The sequence below is a fragment of the Schistocerca nitens genome, chromosome 9 (assembly GCF_023898315.1).
Source record: "Schistocerca nitens isolate TAMUIC-IGC-003100 chromosome 9, iqSchNite1.1, whole genome shotgun sequence".
NCBI lineage: Eukaryota > Metazoa > Arthropoda > Insecta > Orthoptera > Acrididae > Schistocerca > Schistocerca nitens.
Genome location: NC_064622.1, coordinates 226,379,216 through 226,398,887, shown reverse-complemented (window position 1 = coordinate 226,398,887; position 19,672 = coordinate 226,379,216). Strand labels below are relative to the sequence as shown.

The following is a 19,672-nucleotide window of genomic DNA, read 5'->3' as shown; positions in this document are numbered from 1 at the left end:
ATTTAAGTTAACTAAGCTTAATTTTTTAGTTTTGCTGATTTTTTTTCTGTAATAACTTTTATCATTTACCAATTATATCATTCAACACTTCTGAAAGGCAATTTGATAGCCAAAGCCACAAACTGGTACCAGTCAAAAAATTACAATGGATTCAGACAGTATTATTTTAAACAGGTTTTCATGTGTATAAATTATAAGAAAAACAGACTAAAAACCACTTCTATTAAAAACTTTTAATTAAACATTTTATACAATAAAAGTAAAGGAATGAATACAAAGAATTAATGTACTAGTGGTCAATTATAATCAGTTCATCTATTCCCCAATCTTCATAACTGTTATCTGGAAGATATCGTCTAATAATAATAGGTATTTTCCGCTGCTTCAATTCTTTCATTGCAATCTGCAATGGATCTGTTTCACCATCCAACTCCACCATCACGGGAGCACACATGGCTATTTGTAGTGCTCGCGTCCCCAATACTCTTGCTCTCTCATACCTGTTGAAAGAGAGGAAAAATACATAGAGGTTATTGCTAATAAACATAATTATTTCATGTAATTGTGCTGAGTGACTGGTGAAATATGAAATTACATATTTTATTATTATTATTATTATTATTATTATTATTATTAATAATAATAATAATAATAATAATAATAGATTACTATTAATATTTTATTATATATTATATATATAATATATATTAATAATAATTAATAATAGAAAATAGAAGGAAACAAAACCAAACATTCAACACAAACCAAAAGAAATTTTACCAGACAATAGATAACACACACATTAAAATAGACAATCCACCAAACATAACAGACATGGAACACTTCTGGAGCAACATATGCTCAAACCCGATACAACATAACAGATATGTACGGTGGATACAAGCAGAAACACACACATACAAGATAATACCACAAATGCCTGAAGCGATAATTTTGCAACATGAAGTCACCCGAGCAATTAATTCTACGCATAATTGGAAAGCCCCTAGAAAAGATAAAATAGCAAATTTCTGGCTAAAGAAGTTCACTTCAACACATTCACATCTAACTAAATTATTTAACAGTTACATTGCAGACCCATACACAGTCCCTCATACACTTATACACAAGGAATAACTTATCTGAAACCTAAAGATCAAGCAGACACAGCAAACCCAGCAAAATATCGCCCCATAACATGCCTACCAACAATATACCAAATATTAACTTCAGTCATTACACAGAAATCCCCCCCATGAACCATGGACCTTGCCGTTGGTGGGGAGGCTTGCGGGCCTCAGCGATACAGATAGCCGTACTGTAGGTACAACCACAACGGAGGGGTATCTGTTGAGAGGCCAGACAAACGTGTGGTTCCTGAAGACAGGCAGCAGCCTTTTCAGTAGTTGCAAGGGCAACAGTCTGGATGATTGACTGATCTGGCCTTGTAACAATAACCAAAACGACCTTGCTGTGCTGGTACTGCGAACGGCTGAAAGCAAGGGGAAACTACGGCCGTAATTTTTCCCGAGGGCATGCAGCTTTACTGTATGATTAAATGATGATGGCGTCCTCTTGGGTAAAATATTCCGGAGGTAAAATAGTCCACCATTCGGATCTCCGGGCGGGGACTACTCAAGAGGATGTCGTTATCAGGAGAAAGAAAACTGGCGTTCTACGGATCGGAGCGTGGAATGTCAGGTCCCTTAATCGGGCAGGTAGGTTAGAAAATTTGAAAAGGGAAATGGATAGGTTAAAGTTAGATATAGTGGGAATTAGTGAAGTTCGGTGGCAGGAGGAACAAGACTTCTGGTCAGGTGACTACAGGGTTATAAACACAAAGTCAAATAGGGGTAATGCAGGAGTAGGTTTAATAATGAATAGGAAAATAGGAATGCGGGTAAGCTACTACAAACAGCATAGTGAACGCATTATTGTGGCCAAGATAGATACGAAGCCCACACCTACTACAGTAGTACAAGTTTATATGCCGACTAGCTCTGCAGATGCCGAAGAAATTGAAGAAATTTATGAGGAAATAAAAGAAATTATTCAGATAGTGAAGGGAGACGAAAATTTAATAGTCATGGGTGACTGGAATTCGAGTGTAGGAAAAGGGAGAGAAGGAAATGTAGTAGGTGAATATGGATTGGGGCTAAGAAATGAAAGAGGAAGCCGCCTGGTAGAATTTTGCACAGAGCACAACTTAATCATAGCTAACACTTGGTTTAAGAATCATGATAGAAGGTTGTATAAATGGAAGAACCCTGGAGATACTAAAAGGTATCAGATAGATTATATAATGGTAAGACAGAGATTTAGGAACCAGGTTTTAAATTGTAAGACATTTCCAGGGGCAGATGTGGACTCTGACCACAATCTATTGGTTATGACCTGTAGATTAAAACGGAAGAAACTGCAAAAAGGTGGGAATTTAAGGAGATGGGACCTGGATAAACTGAAAGAACCAGAGGTTGTACAGAGTTTCAGGGAGAGCATAAGGGAACAATTGACAGGAATGGGGGAAAGAAATACAGTAGAAGAAGATTGCTTTGAGGGATGAAGTAGTGAAGGCAGCAGAGGATCAAGTAGGTAAAAAGACGAGGGCTAGTAGAAATCCTTGGGTAACAGAAAAAATATTGAATTTAATTGATGAAAGGAGAAAATATAAAAATGCAGTAAATGAAGCAGGCAAAAAGGAATACAAATGTCTCAAAAATGAGATCGACAGTAAGTGCAAAATGGCTAAGCACGAATGGCTAGAGGACAAATGTAAGGATGTAGAGGCTTATCTCACTAGGGGTAAGATAGATACTGCCTACAGGAAAATTAAAGAGACCTTGGGAGATAAGAGAACCACTTGTATGAACATCAAGAGTTCAGATGGAAACCCAGTTCTAAGCAAAGAAGGGAAGGCAGAAAGGTGGAAAGAGTATATAGAGGGTTTATACAAGGGTGATGTACTTGAGGACAATATTATGGAAATGGAAGAGGATGTAGATGAAGATGAAATGGGAGATACGATACTGCGTGAAGAGTTTGACAGAGCACTGAAAGACCTGAGTCGAAACAAGGCCCCCGGAGTAGACAACATTCCATTGGAACTACTGACTGCCTTGGGAGAGCCACTCCTGACGAAACTCTACCATCTGGAGAGCAAGATGTATGAAACAGGCGAAATACCCTCAGACTTCAAGAAGAATATAATAATTCCAATCCCAAAGAAAGCAGGTGTTGACAGATGTGATAATTACCGAACAATCAGTTTAATAAGCCACAGCTGCAAAATACTAACACGAATTCTTTACAGACGAATGGAAAAACTAGTAGAAGCCGACCTCGGGGAAGATCAGTTTGGATTCCGTAGAAATACTGTAACACGTGAGGCAATACTGGCCTTACGACTTATCTTAGAAGAAAGATTAAGGAAAGGCAAACCTACGTTTCTAGCATTTGTGGACTTAGAGAAAGCTTCTGACAACGTTAACTGGAATACTCTCTTTCAAATTCTAAAGGTGGCAGGGGTAAAATACAGGGAGCGAAAGGCTATTTACAATTTGTACAGAAACCAGATGGCAGTTATAAGAGTCGAGGCACATGAAAGGGAAGCAGTGGTTGGGAAGGGAGTAAGACAGGGTTGTAGCCTCTCCCCGATGTTATTCAATCTGTATATTGAGCAAGCAGTAAAGGAAACAAAAGAAAAATTTGGAGTAGGTATTAAAATCCATGGAGAAGAAATAAAAACTTTGAGGTTCGCCGATGACATTGTAATTCTGTCAGAGACAGCAAAGGATTTGGAAGAGCAGTTGAACGGATTGGATGGTGTCTTGAAGGGAGGATATAAGATGGACATCAACAAAAGCAAAACGAGGATAATGGAATGTAGTCGAATTAAGTCGGGAGATGCTGAGGGAATTAGGTTAGGAAATCAGACACTTAAAGTAGTAAAGGAATTTTGCTATTTGGGGAGCAAAATAACTGATGATGGTCGAAGTAGAGAGGATATAAAATGTAGACTGGCAATGGCAAGGAAAGCGTTTCTGAAGAAGAGAAATTTGTTAACATCGAGTATAGATTTAAGTGTCAGGAAGTCATTTCTGAAAGTATTTGTATGGAGTGTAGCCATGTATGGAAGTGAAACATGGACGGTAAATAGTTTGGTCAAGAAGAGAATAGAAGCTTTTGAAATGTGGTGCTACAGAAGAATGCTGAAGATTAGGTGGGTAGATCACATAACTAATGAGGTGGTACTGAATAGGATTGGGGAGGAGTTTGTGGCACAACTTGACCAGAAGAAGGGATCGGTTGGTAGGACATGTTCTGAGGCATCAAGGGATCACCAATTTAGTATTGGAGGGCAGCGTGGAGGGTAAAAATCGTAGGGGGAGACCGAGAGATGAATACACTAAGCAGATTCAGAAGGATGTAGGTTGCAGTAGGTACTGGGAGATGAAGAAGCTTGCACAGGGTAGAGTAGCATGGAGAGCTGCATCAAACCAGTCTCAGGACTGAAGACCACAACAACAACATACACAGAAATTCATGACACATATAACACAGAACAAAATTATAAATGAAGAACAAAAAGGCTGCTGCAAAGGAGCATGAGGATGTAAAGAGCAACTGATAATAGATGCAGAGGTGACACATCAAGATAAAACTAAACAAAGGTCGCTACACTGCGCATACATTGATTACCAAAAAGCTTTTGATAGTGTACCCCACTCATGGTTACTACAAATATTGGAAATATACAAAGTAGATACTAAATTGATACAGTTCCTAAACATAGTAATGAAAAATTGGAAAACCACACTTAATACCCAAACAAATTCAAATAATATCACATCACAGCCAATACAGATTAAGCATGGAATATACCAAGGAGACTCATTAAGACCTTTCTGGTTCTGCCTTGCTCTGAACCCACTATCCAACATGCCAAATAATACAAATTATGGATATAATATTACTGGAACATACCAACAAAAAATCACACATTTGCTATACATGGATGATCTAAAACTACTGGCAGCAACAAATCAACAACTCAACCAATTACTAAAGATAACAGAAGTATTCAGCAATGATATAAATATGGCATTTGGAACAGACAAACGTAAGAAAAATAGCATAGTCAAGGGAAAACACACTAAACAAGAAGATTACATATTGGATAACCACAGCGACTGCATAGAAGTGATGGAAAAAACAGATGCCTATAAATATCTAGGATACAGACAAAAAATAGGAATAGATAATACAAATATTAAAGAAGAACTAAAAAAATATATAGACAAAGACTAACAAAAATACTGAAAACAGAATTGACAGCAAGAAACACGACAAAAGCTATAAATACTTATGCTATACCAATACTGACCTACTCATTTGGAGTAGTGAAATGGAGTAACACAGACTTAGAAGCACTCAATACACTTACACGATCACAATGCCACAAATATAGAATACACCACATACATTCAGCAACAGAAAGATTCACATTAAGCAGAAAGGAAGGAGGAAGGGGATTTATCGACATAAAAAACCTACATTATGGACAGGTAGACAATTTAAGAAAATTCTTTATAGAACGAGCAGAAATTAGCAAAATACACAAAGCAATCACTCATGTAAATACATCGGCTACACCATTGCAATTTCATAACCACTTCTACAACGAAGAAAGTAAACTGGAAAAAGAAAACACTACACAGCAAGCACCCATATCATCTAACACAGCCACACATCGATCAAGACACGTCCAACACATGGCTAAGAGAAGGCAATATATACAGTGAGATGGAAGGATTCATGATTGCAATACAGGATCAAACAATAAACGCCAGATATTACAGCAAGCATATCATTAAAGATCCCAATACCACAACAGATAAATGCAGACTTTGCAAACAACAAATAGAAACAGTAGATCACATCACAAGCGGATGTACAATACTAGCAAATACAGACTACACCAGAAGACATGATAATGTAGCAAAAATAAAACAACACCAACTTGCCATACAACATAACCTAATAAAACAACACGTTCCCACATACAAGTATGCACCACAAAATGTACTGGAGAATGATGAATACAAATTATACTGGAACAGGGCCATTATAACAGATAAAACAACACCACATAACAAACCTGACATCATACTCACCAATAAAAAGAAGAAATTAACACAACTAATCAAAATAGCCATACCCAATACAACAAATATACAGAAGAAAACAGGAGAAAAAATTGAAAAATACATCCAACTGGTTGAGGAAGTCAAGGACATGTGGCATCAGGAGTAAGTTCACATTATACCAATTATACTATCAACTACACGAGTCGTACCACACAATATCCACCAGTACATCAACGCAATACAGCTACATCCAAACATTTATATACAACTACAGAAATATGTAATTATTTATACATGTTCAATTACCCGAAAGTTCCTAAATGCAATGTAACATATACCGTACAGTTAAAAGGAAGTCACGCTTGATCAAGGTCCGTGTCACTTTCCATTATTAACCAGACATAACATCTGAGAAAGGAAAGAAATAATAATATACTCTTGTCACCGTACCTCTGCGGCCAACCACATCTCTGAAGTCATTCATTAATTCACGACCAGACATTAAAAAAGTTGTTCAAAGATAAGAAAAAGGAGCGCCCCCCCATGAACCATGGACCTTGCCGTTGGTGGAAAGGCTTGCGTGCCTCAGCGATACAAATAGCCATACTGTAGGTGCACCCCCAATGGAGGAGTATTTGTTGAAATTTGGCTCAAATGGTTCTAATACCGTCCTGACAACACCTGCAATTTTTTTTTTTGCTGTATCTCTCATAGTTTCTTTTTATAAATTTTTAAAGTTTTTATGTTCTGCGTTTTCCGAACCTTCGGAAATGGTAAATTTAATTTGCATTCAAAACTTTAAAATTGCTTATCTTAAAAACTCTTTTAGATAACATCATGAATTTTTGCAACAAGTTTATTTATTATACATATTTGAAGATAAAAATGATACTATTAAAATATATTAATATTTTCTATGAAAAAAATACATATGTATTTTTTTTAACGGATGTTTTGTTTTATAAGAATTGCAATATCTAGAGTCTCAGACCTGATAGAATGCTCAAATTTGTTTTAATTTACTCTTAAACATATAGGCTACTTGATAAAACAAAAATAATGATGGCTTTTTAACATGTTTATTAATTATAGTAGATTACATTATTATTATGTACAAAGATAGTGTACTTATGACACTTATGTATAACCCAACTGATTGCTTGAAACATTAAATTTTTTGAGTAATTTTGTCTTTTTAATAAACATTAATGCTGATTCAAACTGTTTTTCCACTTCATCCAAGAGCTTTCAGTTCTTTTGATACAGTCTTTTTCGAAGTAATACATTCTTCCAGTGCCGCTTAATTGATGTGCGTCTACTACACAGACTATGTGCTCCAAAGACACTATGCAAGAATCTTCTCTTTCAGGCCAATAAAATGATGCAGCTGGTCCTGAAGGATGTACAAATAGAATTTCTGCATCTTCTTCATCATTGAATATTGTTTTTACCAGTCCAAAGTACCAGTTACCATCATAATTTGCGGCCACATAGCTATTTATGGATGGTTCAACACGAACCCAATCAGACGAAGAATGGAAAGAAAAAACTAAGGAGGGTTTTACACTATCTGTAGTCCTAATTTCAAGGTTGTTTGTTGGAAGTGGTTTGAAGTTATGAAAACTTCTTGTTCCAGGAATGGTTCGGGTTGCTGAAAAACGTTTTTCTAGTTTTAACCGTAGCAAATCAGCTTCTTTTTTTGTCAATAAAGTGAAAATGAATGATTTCAATATTTTTTTCACAAAACTTGTACACATCGATTGCTGTCATTATTTGTTCTTCGTCTGAAAGCTGTAGACTGGCTTTCCTTAAAATTCTTTTAATAGTTCCTCCTAGGCCATCACAAATTGACTTCCCATGACTTGTTGCAAAAAAAGTGTGTTGGGCCTTCAAATTAAAGTCTCTCAAGTGTTCAGTCAAATTTTTAAAACTGTTTCTATTTTTGTACTGCCCATCACAACCATCTGTAAAGTAGTGAACTAAGTCAATGTCAGTATGATGTAATGACAGCCACTTTGTAATTTCTTTTTGTACAAAGTTAACAAAACCAGTGTCATGTTCTTGGTCATCACTAATAAAACAGGGGTTGGAAACAAAAACATTGTTTTCCTCATTTCTTAGAAAAACTCCAACTGGGTGTAGAGTACAAACACCTCTATTCCAGTAGTAACTTTGGATCTCATTTTGTATAGCAAAGGAATAATTTTCACTGAAATCCATCACAATAATTGCTGTTTTGGGTGGTGGGTCTTCTTTCAATCTTTTAAAGGCTGCTGATTGGGATTTTGCTATAAACGAGTGTGGGGTGAGCTTTTCCAATGACCTAACCAATAAAGAAATGTAGTCTTCAACATTGATAGACTGTTTGATCATTTCTGCCCTGTCTCTGTTAACCCACTGACTGATTACAATTTCTTCTTCTAAATCATAATCTTCACTTAGTTTTTCAGTTAAGTACTCAGTTAGTGCAGTATTTGCAGGACAGCTGTCGCAATGATGTAGCATGCAGTTTTGGTTTTCCGTGTTGCACACAAGCATCTTAATTAGGTCTTTATAAGATTCTTCAATTTTCACAGCATCCAGTAATAGTTTAACATTCTGGTGGATACTGCATACACATACAGTGTGTGTGCCTGCAGCACCAGCAAGGATACACCATTTAGGTCTCAAGAAACAAAATTTTGAAAATCCTACTTCTACCTCAGGATTCTCCCATTTGAAAGAATAACAGAGTTCTCTCAAGTTACACAAAATGAGTCTTTTTTGCATGTACACATTTTTTGAACACTTACTTTGTCTTTTGTTCCAGGTAGCACTCTGGAACTTTCATCCTTTTCATAAAAATCTGTTACAAGTCTTACTGTATTTTCAGAAAGAGTTTTACCTTTTTTTGGACCAGGAGTTTCCAAAATACCCTTTTCAGATTTTAGCTTTCTAGCTTGTCGCACCATGTACTCACTTACATTAAATTCTTTTATCACTTTATTTCGACTCCAAGAATCTGGAGCCAAGGTCAGAATCTGCATTTTTCTAGACCTCCCAACAGATGAAATCTTCTCTTTCATAAGAGAAATCATTACATCAAAATCCTTTGCTTTCTCAACCACACTTGTATCTTCTTCGTCATCATCAGAACTTGGTGCATCATATTTTAATGCTTTTGAAACCGCCTTTTTTGCAGTCTTTGCAATACTGCTAACCTTCCTTTTAAAATAAGACCCTTTACTTTGTTCTGACAAGCCATGAAACTTTATCGGTGTTAAACCTAAATTATCAAGAGCAAAGTTTGTTTGTACGAGTGATTCATTTCTGGATTCCAATGATTCTAATTCAACCATGACTTCATCATCTGTTTCACTTTCATTGACTTCAACTCTTAATTTTTCCTCACAAAAGTTACGGCATGTTGAGCAAAGCTTTTGTCCAGGTTTTATGCTAATATTTTTTGTCAGTAATTGTTTAGAAAGATCCAAGCCTACACTTCTCAACAATTTTTTGATGGGCTTTTTGCGTTTTTTTAGTGGGTCTACACATGTTGTTTGATACTTTTCAAAAACATTTAAAAAGTAGTAGCTGTGGTGTGAACATATATTCTTAAATTCACACAGATTAATTCCAGATCGTAAGTGGATCAAATCTTTTTCTTCCTCACTCAATTCAGATACCGGTTGTAACTTTTTTGAAGGTGTGTAGGTTGTTTGGAAACAGTCAGATTTTTTAAATAACCCTACGCTACAGGTTTGAATATCTAACATACTGATTTCACTTTTGGTCTGATTACTGTTCTGGTTACTTTTATAGGATATTGGAAGAGAATCTCTGTAAACTAAGTAACAGTACTTACTGAAAGTTCGAATAAACTTAATAAAATACTATCCAAGCACTATTTAACACTGCAATAATATTTTTGATTCAAAACACAGGAGTAACAAAACAAAATCCAAGCGTACATTGTTATTCCAAGAAGACAAAAACTTATTTTCGGTGTCTAAGTCACTTGGTACTTTTTATTTTTAAAATATAATTAATATTATTTTAAAAATTTTATATCTATTAAACAGGTTAAAAAGCCAACATAATTTTTCTTTTATCTAATAGCCTATACAATTAAGAGTATTTTAAAACAAATTTGAGCTTTCTATCAGGTCTGAGACTCTAGATATTGCAGTTTTTGTAAAACTAAACATCAGTTAGCTAAAAAATAAAAATAAAAAACTTGTAAATTTTTTCATTTGGAAGATTTTAATATATCTTTATGGTAATTTTTTTTAACATTCAGATATAATACACAAACTTATTCCAAAATTTCATACTGATATCTTGAGTATTCTTTAATATACAAATTTTTTTAGTTGTGAGGACACGTTTAAGTTACGATTTCCGACTGCTGAAACAACGCCAAATCTAAAAACTTTACAAATTTATAAAAAAACTATGAGAGATAGAGCAAAAAAATTTTACAAGTGCTTTCAGGATGATAAAAGAAGTAATTGACCCAGTTTCATCAAAATCTGACATGGTTGGTGTCAAGGCCTGAGTGCCCTCCGCCACACACCGTTGGGTGGCTTGCGGAGTATAAATGTAGATGTAGATGTAGATGAGTGACTTGACATGGAATGACCCCAACCAAAATGGCCTTTCTGTGCTGGTACTGCGAACAGCTAAAAGCAAGGAGAAACTACAGCCATAATTTTTCCCGAGGGCATGCAGCTTTACTGTATGGTTAAATGATGATGGTGTCCTCTTGGGTAAAATATTCCAGAGGTAAAATAGTCCCCCACTCGGATCTCTGGGCGGGGACTACTCAGGTGGACGTTGTTATCAGGGAAAAGAAAACTGGTGTGCTACGGGCCGGAGTGTGGAATGTCAGATCCCTTAATCAGGCAGGTAGGTTAGATATAGTGGGAATTTATGAAGTTCGATGGCAGGAGGAACAAGACGTCTGGCCAGGTGAATACAGGGTCATAAATACAAAATCAAATGGGGGTAACGCAGCAGTAGGGTTTTTTTTTTTTTTTTTTTTTTTTTTTAATTAATGCCGCTAAGCTACTACAAACAGCATAGTGAGCGCATTATTGTGGCCAAGATAGATACGAAGCTCATGCCTACAACACTTGTACAAGTTTATATGCCAACTAGCTCCGCAGATGACAAAAAGATTGATGAAATGTATGATGAGATAAAAGAAATTATTCAGATAGTGAAGGGATATAAAAATTTCATAGTCATGGGTGACTGGAATTAGATAGTAGGAAAAGGAAGAGAAGGGAACGTAATAGGGAATATGGAATGGGGTTAAGGAATGAAAGAGGAAGCCGCCTGGTAGAATTTTGCACACAGCATAACTTAATCATAGCTAACCCTTGTTTCAAGAATCATGAAAGACCGTTGTATACATGGAAGAAGCCTGTAGATACTAGAAGGTATCAGACAGATTATATAATGGTCAGATGTGGACTCTGACCACAATCTATTGTTATAAACTATAGATTAAAACTGAAGAAACTGCAAAAAGGTGGTAATTTAAGGAGATGGAACCTGAATAAACTGACAGAACAAGAGGTTGTAGAGAGTTTCAGGAAGAGCATTAGGGAACAATTGACAAGAATGGGGGAAAGAAACACAGTAGAAGAAGAATGAGTAGCTTTGACAGATGAAATAGTGAAGGCAGCAGAGGATCAAGTAGGTAAAAAGACGAGGGCTAATAGAAATCTTGAGTAACAGAAGAGATACTGAATTTAATTGATGAAAGGAGAAAATACAAAAACGCAGTAAATGAAGCAGGCAAAAAGGAATACAAACATCTCAAAAATGAGAACAAGAGGAAGTGCAAAATGGCTAAGCAGGGATGGCTAGAGGACAAATGTAAGGATGTAGAGGCTTATCTCATAAGGAGTAAGATAGATACTGCCTACAGGAAAATTAAAGAGACCTTTGGAGAAAACAGAACCACTTGTATGAATATCAAGAGCTCAGATGGAAATCCAGTTCTAAGCAAAGAAAGGAAAGCAGAAAGGTGGAAGGAGTATACAGAGGGTCTATACAAGGGCGATGTTCTTGAGGACAATATTATGGAAATGGAAGGGGATGTAGATGAAGATGAAATGGGAGATATGATACTGCGTGAAGAGATTGACAGAGCACTGAAAGATGTAAGTCTAAAGAAGGCCCCGGGAGTAGTCAACATTCCATTAGAACTACAGATAGCCTTAGGAGAACCAGCCATGAGAAAACTCTACCATCTGGTGAGCAATGTATGAGACGGGTGAAATACCCTCAGACTTCAATAGGAATATAATAATTCCAATCCCAAAGAAAGCAGGTGTAGTAACCAAAACCAACTGCGGGAATGCCTTGGGCTGCGGATCGGAGCCGCCAGCCGGGGAAGCCGCCGGCGGTGGTGCACGCACCACCGGGTAAACACAGGACGAGTCGGATGACAGACCAACGACAACTGACAACAACCGACCACGACTGACTATGACCGACACAACAAGGAAGAGATAAACAACGGAGGCTTGTGGAAAACACAACACCAAAGACCAACAGTAAATCCACTCAGAAGAAGAGCCAGGCAAATGTCAACAACGAGCAACGACCAGAACGCAGTTACCGCCGAGATAGAAACGAAATCCAGAGTGAGTACCAGACTGACTGGACTAGGGCAGAGCGGGTCCCTACATACGAAACCGGAGGGAACGGCTATTGGCCACCGTCTGCACGTAGCGTAGCGTTGGCGCCCTCGCTGCGCGAGAGCCGCTGCGCAGAATAGCCGCCGCGGAGGCGGAGCCCTCTATGTGCTGACCACGTCCATTTGTTCTGACGCGTGTTCGATTTCCGCGGCAGAAGGTACTAGAGTAGGTGTTGACAGATGTGAAAATTACCAAACTATCAGTTTAATAAGCCATGACTGCAAAATACTAACACGAATTCTTTACAGACAAATCGAAAAATTAGTAGAAGCCAACCTTGGGGAAGATCAGTTTGGATTTCGTAGAAATGTTGGAACACACGAGGCAATACTGACCTTACGACTTATCTTAGAAAATAGATTAAGGAAAGGCAAACCTACGTTTCTAGCATTTGTAGACTTAGAGAAAGATTTTGACAATGTTGACTGGAATACTCTCTTTCAAATTCTAAAGGTGGCAGGGGTAAAATAAAGGGCGCCGAAGGCTATTTACAATTTGTACAGAAACCAGATGGCAGTTATAAGAGTCGAGGGGCATGAAAGGGAAGCAGTGGTTGGGAAGGGAGTGAGACAGGGTTGTAGCCTCTCCCCAATGTTATTCAATCTGTATATTGAGCAAGCAGTAAAGGAAACAAAAGAAAAATTTGGAGTAGGTATTAAAATCCATGGAGAAGAAGTAAAAACTTTGAGGTTCGCCGATGACATTGTAATTCTGTCAGAGACAGCAAAGGACTTGGAAGAGCAGTTGAACGGAATGGACAGTGTCTTGAAAGGAGGATATAAGATGAATGGACAGTGTCTTGAAAGGAGGATATAAGATGAACGGACAGTGTCTTGAAAGGAGGATATAAGATGAACATGAACAAAAGCAAAACGAGGATAATGGAATGTGGTCGAATTAAGTGGGGTGATGCTGAGGGAATTAGATTAGGAAATGAGACACTTAAAGTAGTAAAGGAGTTTTGCTATTTGGGGAGCAAAATAACTGATGATGGTCGAAGTAGAGAAGATATAAAATGTAGACTGGCAATGGCAAGGAAAGCGTTTCTGAAGAAGACAAATTTGTTAACATCGAGTATAGATTTAAATGTCAGGAAGTCATTTCTGAAAGTATTTGTATGGAGTGTAGCCATGTATGGAAGTGAAACATGGACGATAAATAGTTTGGACAAGAAGAGAATAGAAGCTTTCGAAATGTGGTGCTACAGAAGAATGCTGAAGATTAGATGGGTAGATCACATAACTAATGAAGTATTGAATAGGATTGGGGAGAAGAGAAGTTTGTGGCACAACTTTACCAGAAGAAGGGATCGGTTGGTAGGACATTCTGAGGCATCAAGGGGTCACCAATATAGTACTGGAGGGCAGCATGGAGGGTAAAAATCGTAGAGGGAGACCAAGAGATGAATACACTAAACAGATTCAGAAGGATGTAGGTTGCAGTAGGTACTGGGAGATGAAGAGGCTTGCACAGGATAGAGTAGCATGGAGAGCTGCATCTAACTAGTCTCTGGACTGAAGACCGTAACAACAACAACAACAAGAAAAAGGAGCTGGGAACAGTAGTAGTATTCAACACAATTACTTAAGCAAAGTTATTCTGCCAAAAACTGACATTCTGAGCCTGTGGCTGTGTAAAAAATATAGTTTGATGCTTATGTAGTAGCTAACAGATAATGCTATTTATTTTTTTAAATAGTGCCGTTACCAGTTTTGAACCGACAGGTTCATCTTCAGATGGCTAGTTCATGTTAAGATACATTTTACATTAGCTTTCACTTTTTGTTTTCCCAACTGACAAAATTGCCTTGGGGCTGGTAGTGCCCTACAACGAAAACAAAATGTGATACAATGTTATTTTAACTGTAAACTGAGCCTCACAAGGATTTTAAGTGATGTAAACAAATTATTAAAGGGACGATGTTTCACTTACTTACGATGAGAAGCCCACGTCATTATGTTCCAGTACAGACTGCTCGTGATCTTGCAGCAACGAAAACTGTGTGATGCACTTTTTTATGTATATGTATGCACATAATCTAAAGCACCAATCACACACTAAAAAGTTTCACCACATGGAAGTATGTATACAAAGATGGTGATATTACAAACATAACAACGTCAAAGACTTCCACTCTCACAGGTATTTCATTATATACATGTATGTGACAGTAGGAATTTACAAATTACTAAGGTTATATTACTTGCTATTTACATTAAAAGAGAACTGATTAAAATTAAGATAAACAAATAAAGCAGTTAGTTTGTTATGAAGTGTTACTGCAGTGATATTATATAAATATTATGGCATACACTGTAACCAAAGTAAATCATAAGGGCCAGACGTACATAAATAAATATTACAACTATGGACACTGCATTGATTTTTTTTATATAGAAACAGCTAGTTGAATGTGTATTGTTGTATATCTTTAAAAAAATCAATGAAATGTCCGCTGCTGTAATATTTATTTATGTACATCCATCCCAAATAATTTACAGTGCTTCCAATGTATACTATAATATTTACATAATATGCTCAAAGTTGTAATATTTACTTGTGTACATCTGGACCTTATCGTCGCATACATGTGTATAATAAAATGTATCTGAGAGTGGAAGTCTTTGGCGTGCTTTAGATTATGTGCATACATATACATAAAATGCTTTAGATTATGTGCATACATATACATAAAAAAGTGCATCATACAGTTTTCACTGCTGCAAGATCATGAGCAGTCTGCACTGGAATGTAATGGCATGGATTTTTCATTGTAAGTAACTGAAACTTCTTCCCTTTAATAATTTACTTACATCACTTAAAATCATTGTGAGGCACAATTTACAGTTAAAATGACATTGTATCACATTTTGTTTTGGTTGTAGGGCTCCACCATCCAAAGGAAATTTCATCAGTTGGGATGCAGACAAAAGAGGAATGGAACTCTGCTGCAAACCAACCTCAAGGGATGAACACTAAAATAAGAAGAAGAAGAAGAAGAAGAGAATCTGCAGTTGTTTAAGATGTTCTGCTTTTTCTGAACATGAGTGTATTTTACAAGACACAATGGCACCAACATATGTGGACAGATGAACAAAGCTCCAAATAACATCAACATCGTGACTGGAAATTGTCTGTAGTTAACCTGAGTGTTCTCTTAATGACTTGAGATAATTGAGTAATGTGGCAGACACAAACACAATCATCTCAACAGCTTCGGCAGCATGTGTAAGAATGTTTACATTCAATTAGTTTAGTACTTTTGTAAAGCATGCCCAGTGAAGTTAACCAAAAATTTATAACTAAATAATAACATTATTCATATAAAACTAACTTTTTGGTGGTCTTATTAGCATCAGTCATTGTTATCTGGGCAAGAAACCTGCACCTTTCCTATAGTAATAGAACAAAGTGCTGTTGATGAACGTCTAATCTGTCAAAGAAAGAAACATACTTCAAAATTATGCCAGTTTACTTTTGATGGAGCACAACCTAATTTTTTTAGTAATAATTTCCTAGTCAGCCAGTTTGTTCTGTATAACAGAGTGAAAAATCATTAAAATTTGAATTAAAGTGCTATTAAAGTAATAGTACAATAATTTAAATGCAAGAACAATGACAACTTAAAACTCCATTTTTCCAAACTTTTCATTTCATGATCGATTTTGTGTACGTGTTCCACTGCATGCTTAGTGTCATTTTAGTGTTGCTATCCCACTAGCTGGAAGTGTAAACCCAAATCTATGTTGTTATATGCTGTAGGATGACTTGTACCACGACAATGTTCTGAATAGCAGATTTGCTTGGTTGTTGTAAGCTAGTGTTTGCCTCTACCCTGTAAAATGGTCCTCCACTGTTTGGCCAATGTATGGCTAGGAAAACAGAAGACACTCATTTTTAATTTTTAAAAGAGTAAACTTCTATCTGACTGTGTATTATTATATTTATCTTTTGTAGTATCCGGATTTCAACTTTTATGTCATTACCAAGTACAATGCTAAAGGCTGTTAGACCATTATTAAATCACTCATCTTATTAAGACACGTTACATAAACCAAGAAGGTCCTTCACAGACCATAAAAGGGACCTAATTTCGACAGTGGTCAAAAAACACACTTCACACTGTGTTTTCACAGAATATGACCAATCCTTTTGGATTGATTGATTGATTGATTGAGGTGGGTATGGGACTAAACAGCAAGGTCATCAGTTCCACCATTCTAAAGTTTACTCACAGGAGAAAGAGGGTCAGCTGAAAGTGGAGAGGAATCAAACTATAAAACGAGAAAGTTAAAACGCACAACACAGCAGAACGTATAAAAGGATAGCCCAAATGTAAAAACTGGAAAAAACAGAGGGACAACAGAGCAGTCTTTGCAAGGGGGAGTGGTGATGGGTCGCAGACCAAGGAAACATGAATGGAGGCCCCAACGACAACCACGCTGCCCTTGTTCCAGGAGTAAAGCAAAACCTTATATCTGAAAATAAAAACCACTTTCACGGAGGACCAGTTCAACAATCCATGAAATGTCTGCCAATATTAAATTTAAGGAATCACGAAGGCTATACTTAGTACAAAGCGCCAAAAGAAGGTAACGTTCTACGAATATACGGGATACCATCAGTCTTGCTCCACAACCACATTGTGGGGGTGGTTAGTTACACAAGAGGAAACAATGAGTGAGCCTAGTATAACCAATGCATAGACTGTGTAAGACAATGACTCCTTCCAAGAGGAGCAGAAGGAAGAGCGCCAAACTGCAGCAGACTCCTTGTTTGTGCGGAGTTTCTTACTGTGAGCAGTAGCATACCAGATGTCATTCCACTTTTGGACAAAGAGAGATTTGACGTAGATCTGCATATCTGCAGCTGGAATCATGAAAGAGAATGGGAGGTAATTATCTGCTGCTCTCGCCAAACAGTCAGCCAGTTGATTCCCTGGGATACCCACATGGCTTGGGACCTAGACAAAGACAACTGAGCAGGCGGCTCAGCAAGGGCAGAGAGGTCATGGATAGCAGAGACTAAAAGGTGGCGAAAATAGTATTGGTTGATAGCCTGCAGGCTGCTCATTGAGTTGGCACAAATTAAAACACTGTTGAGGGAGCCTGAGAAACAAAATAGATGGATCTGTGAATGGCTAGGAGCTCTACTGTGAATACGCTACATAATCCTGACTATAATTGGTGTTCTAAGCCAATAGGAGATGTGGAAGTGTATCCTGTTTGTCTATCATTTTAGAACCATTACTGTAGAAAATGGTGGCACCCTGGAACTCTGGCATGTACAAGATGATGGAAAACCATAGGGATGACAGAGACCTTTAGACCCTGGAATAGGTCAGTCCTAATCCAAGGACTAGGCACGATCTTAGGAGGGATGTGGGAGAAATATATGGAGCGCATTCCATTATGCAGAGATAGAGATAACGGCAGACAGAAGTGAGAAGCATTCCAACCGGCAATCCCACCCGTGGGTGCTTATCAGGAGGGAGACATTCCTAGTTTGCAAAGAGGACAGGGTACATTGCGATGGTCAGGGAATTGGTGAATGATGACTATGTAAGAAACCAGGAGTTGGCTCCATCATATTTGTATGGGGGAATCCCCACTTCTGTCAGGAGACTGTCAACAGGACTAGTACAAAAGGCACCAATAGCCAGACACACCCCATAATGGTGAACAGATTCTGAGTGGCAGGAGCCACTGAGCCTTAAACCTGACTACCATAATCTAGTCTGGACAAGACCGGAGCATGGTAAAGATGGATAAGAGTGGCACAGTCTGCACACAAAAGATGTATGGGCCAGGAGGTGGAGAACATCAAGCTTCTGCATGCATGTAGTCTTTAGGTGGCAAATATGGGGCAGCCATGTCAGCTTTTTACCAAAAATAAGGCCCGAGAAATGGGACTGTGCTACCACACCACGGAGCTGGCCGTCTAAATACAGTTCTGGATCGGGGTGTACTGTGGGTTGATGACAGAAATGCATAACCCGCATTTTGGAGGGAGAAAACAGGAAGCCATGGGAGATGGCTCACACACAGGCCCATCGGATGGAGCCTTGGAGCCGGCATCAGCAGATTCTACCGAGTGAGAGCTGCAACAGATGCAAAAATTGTCAACATACAACACCGGGGTAACTATAGGCCCAACAGAGGCTACAAGCCCATTCATGACTACGCTATGGGACACTGTTCTGAATCTGAGAGGCAGCGCAGGGTGTATACGTGGACAAGGAAAAAAAATTCTCAGATTTCCTGGTTAAAAATACTCTTTCTCCTGGGTGAAAACCCACTTTTTCCATGTTATGTGACGGTATATTTTCCCTCCTGTAAAACTTATCAAGCCTTTGAATGGTTATTGTTTTATACAAAGACGTAGAATTTCCCAGCACTTTAGAAAACGAAACTCAGGAGGAAAAACACATGTTTTGGATAGATCTTTGATGTGCAGCAACATTTACACTTCATATTTTTGTATTACGAAAGTATAAATTTGAATTCCACCAAACACCACATGTTACTTTCCGAAGCATTGAAATCGAGATTGGGATGCGCTTTTGCAAGCCAGTCATAGCTCATATTACATGATCCCAACAGCCGACGACAGCGGATATTCAGAGCATATGTGATGTAGTCGGCCAATAGCAGCATCACTGTTAAGTAGTGCGAACACACAGACAGGAAAAGTAAATGGTTTAAGTTAATATACATAGTGTTGCTACATGAAAAGCAAAGCTTTCACATATAATGTTGATCTTTTTTGTGCGTGTTACACTTTATAAGATGCATCAAACAAATGTGCCAGTAAAATTTTTAATAATGACATAAA

General features: G+C 37.6%; 1 protein-coding gene across 2 annotated transcripts in view; it reads right to left on the bottom strand.

Annotated features, from left to right (window-relative positions):
* Nucleotides 1–218: 218 nt before the first annotated feature.
* Nucleotides 219–19,672, bottom strand: part of LOC126203973 (DNA-directed RNA polymerases I, II, and III subunit RPABC2) — a 99,323-nt gene continuing 79,869 nt past the window's right edge. For both annotated transcript variants that reach the window (XM_049938392.1, XM_049938393.1), the window contains exon 4: nucleotides 219–500. In XM_049938392.1, coding sequence (XP_049794349.1) covers nucleotides 290–500 — 211 coding nt within the window. In that variant the 3' untranslated portion in view covers nucleotides 219–289. The remainder of the gene's footprint in view (nucleotides 501–19,672) is intronic.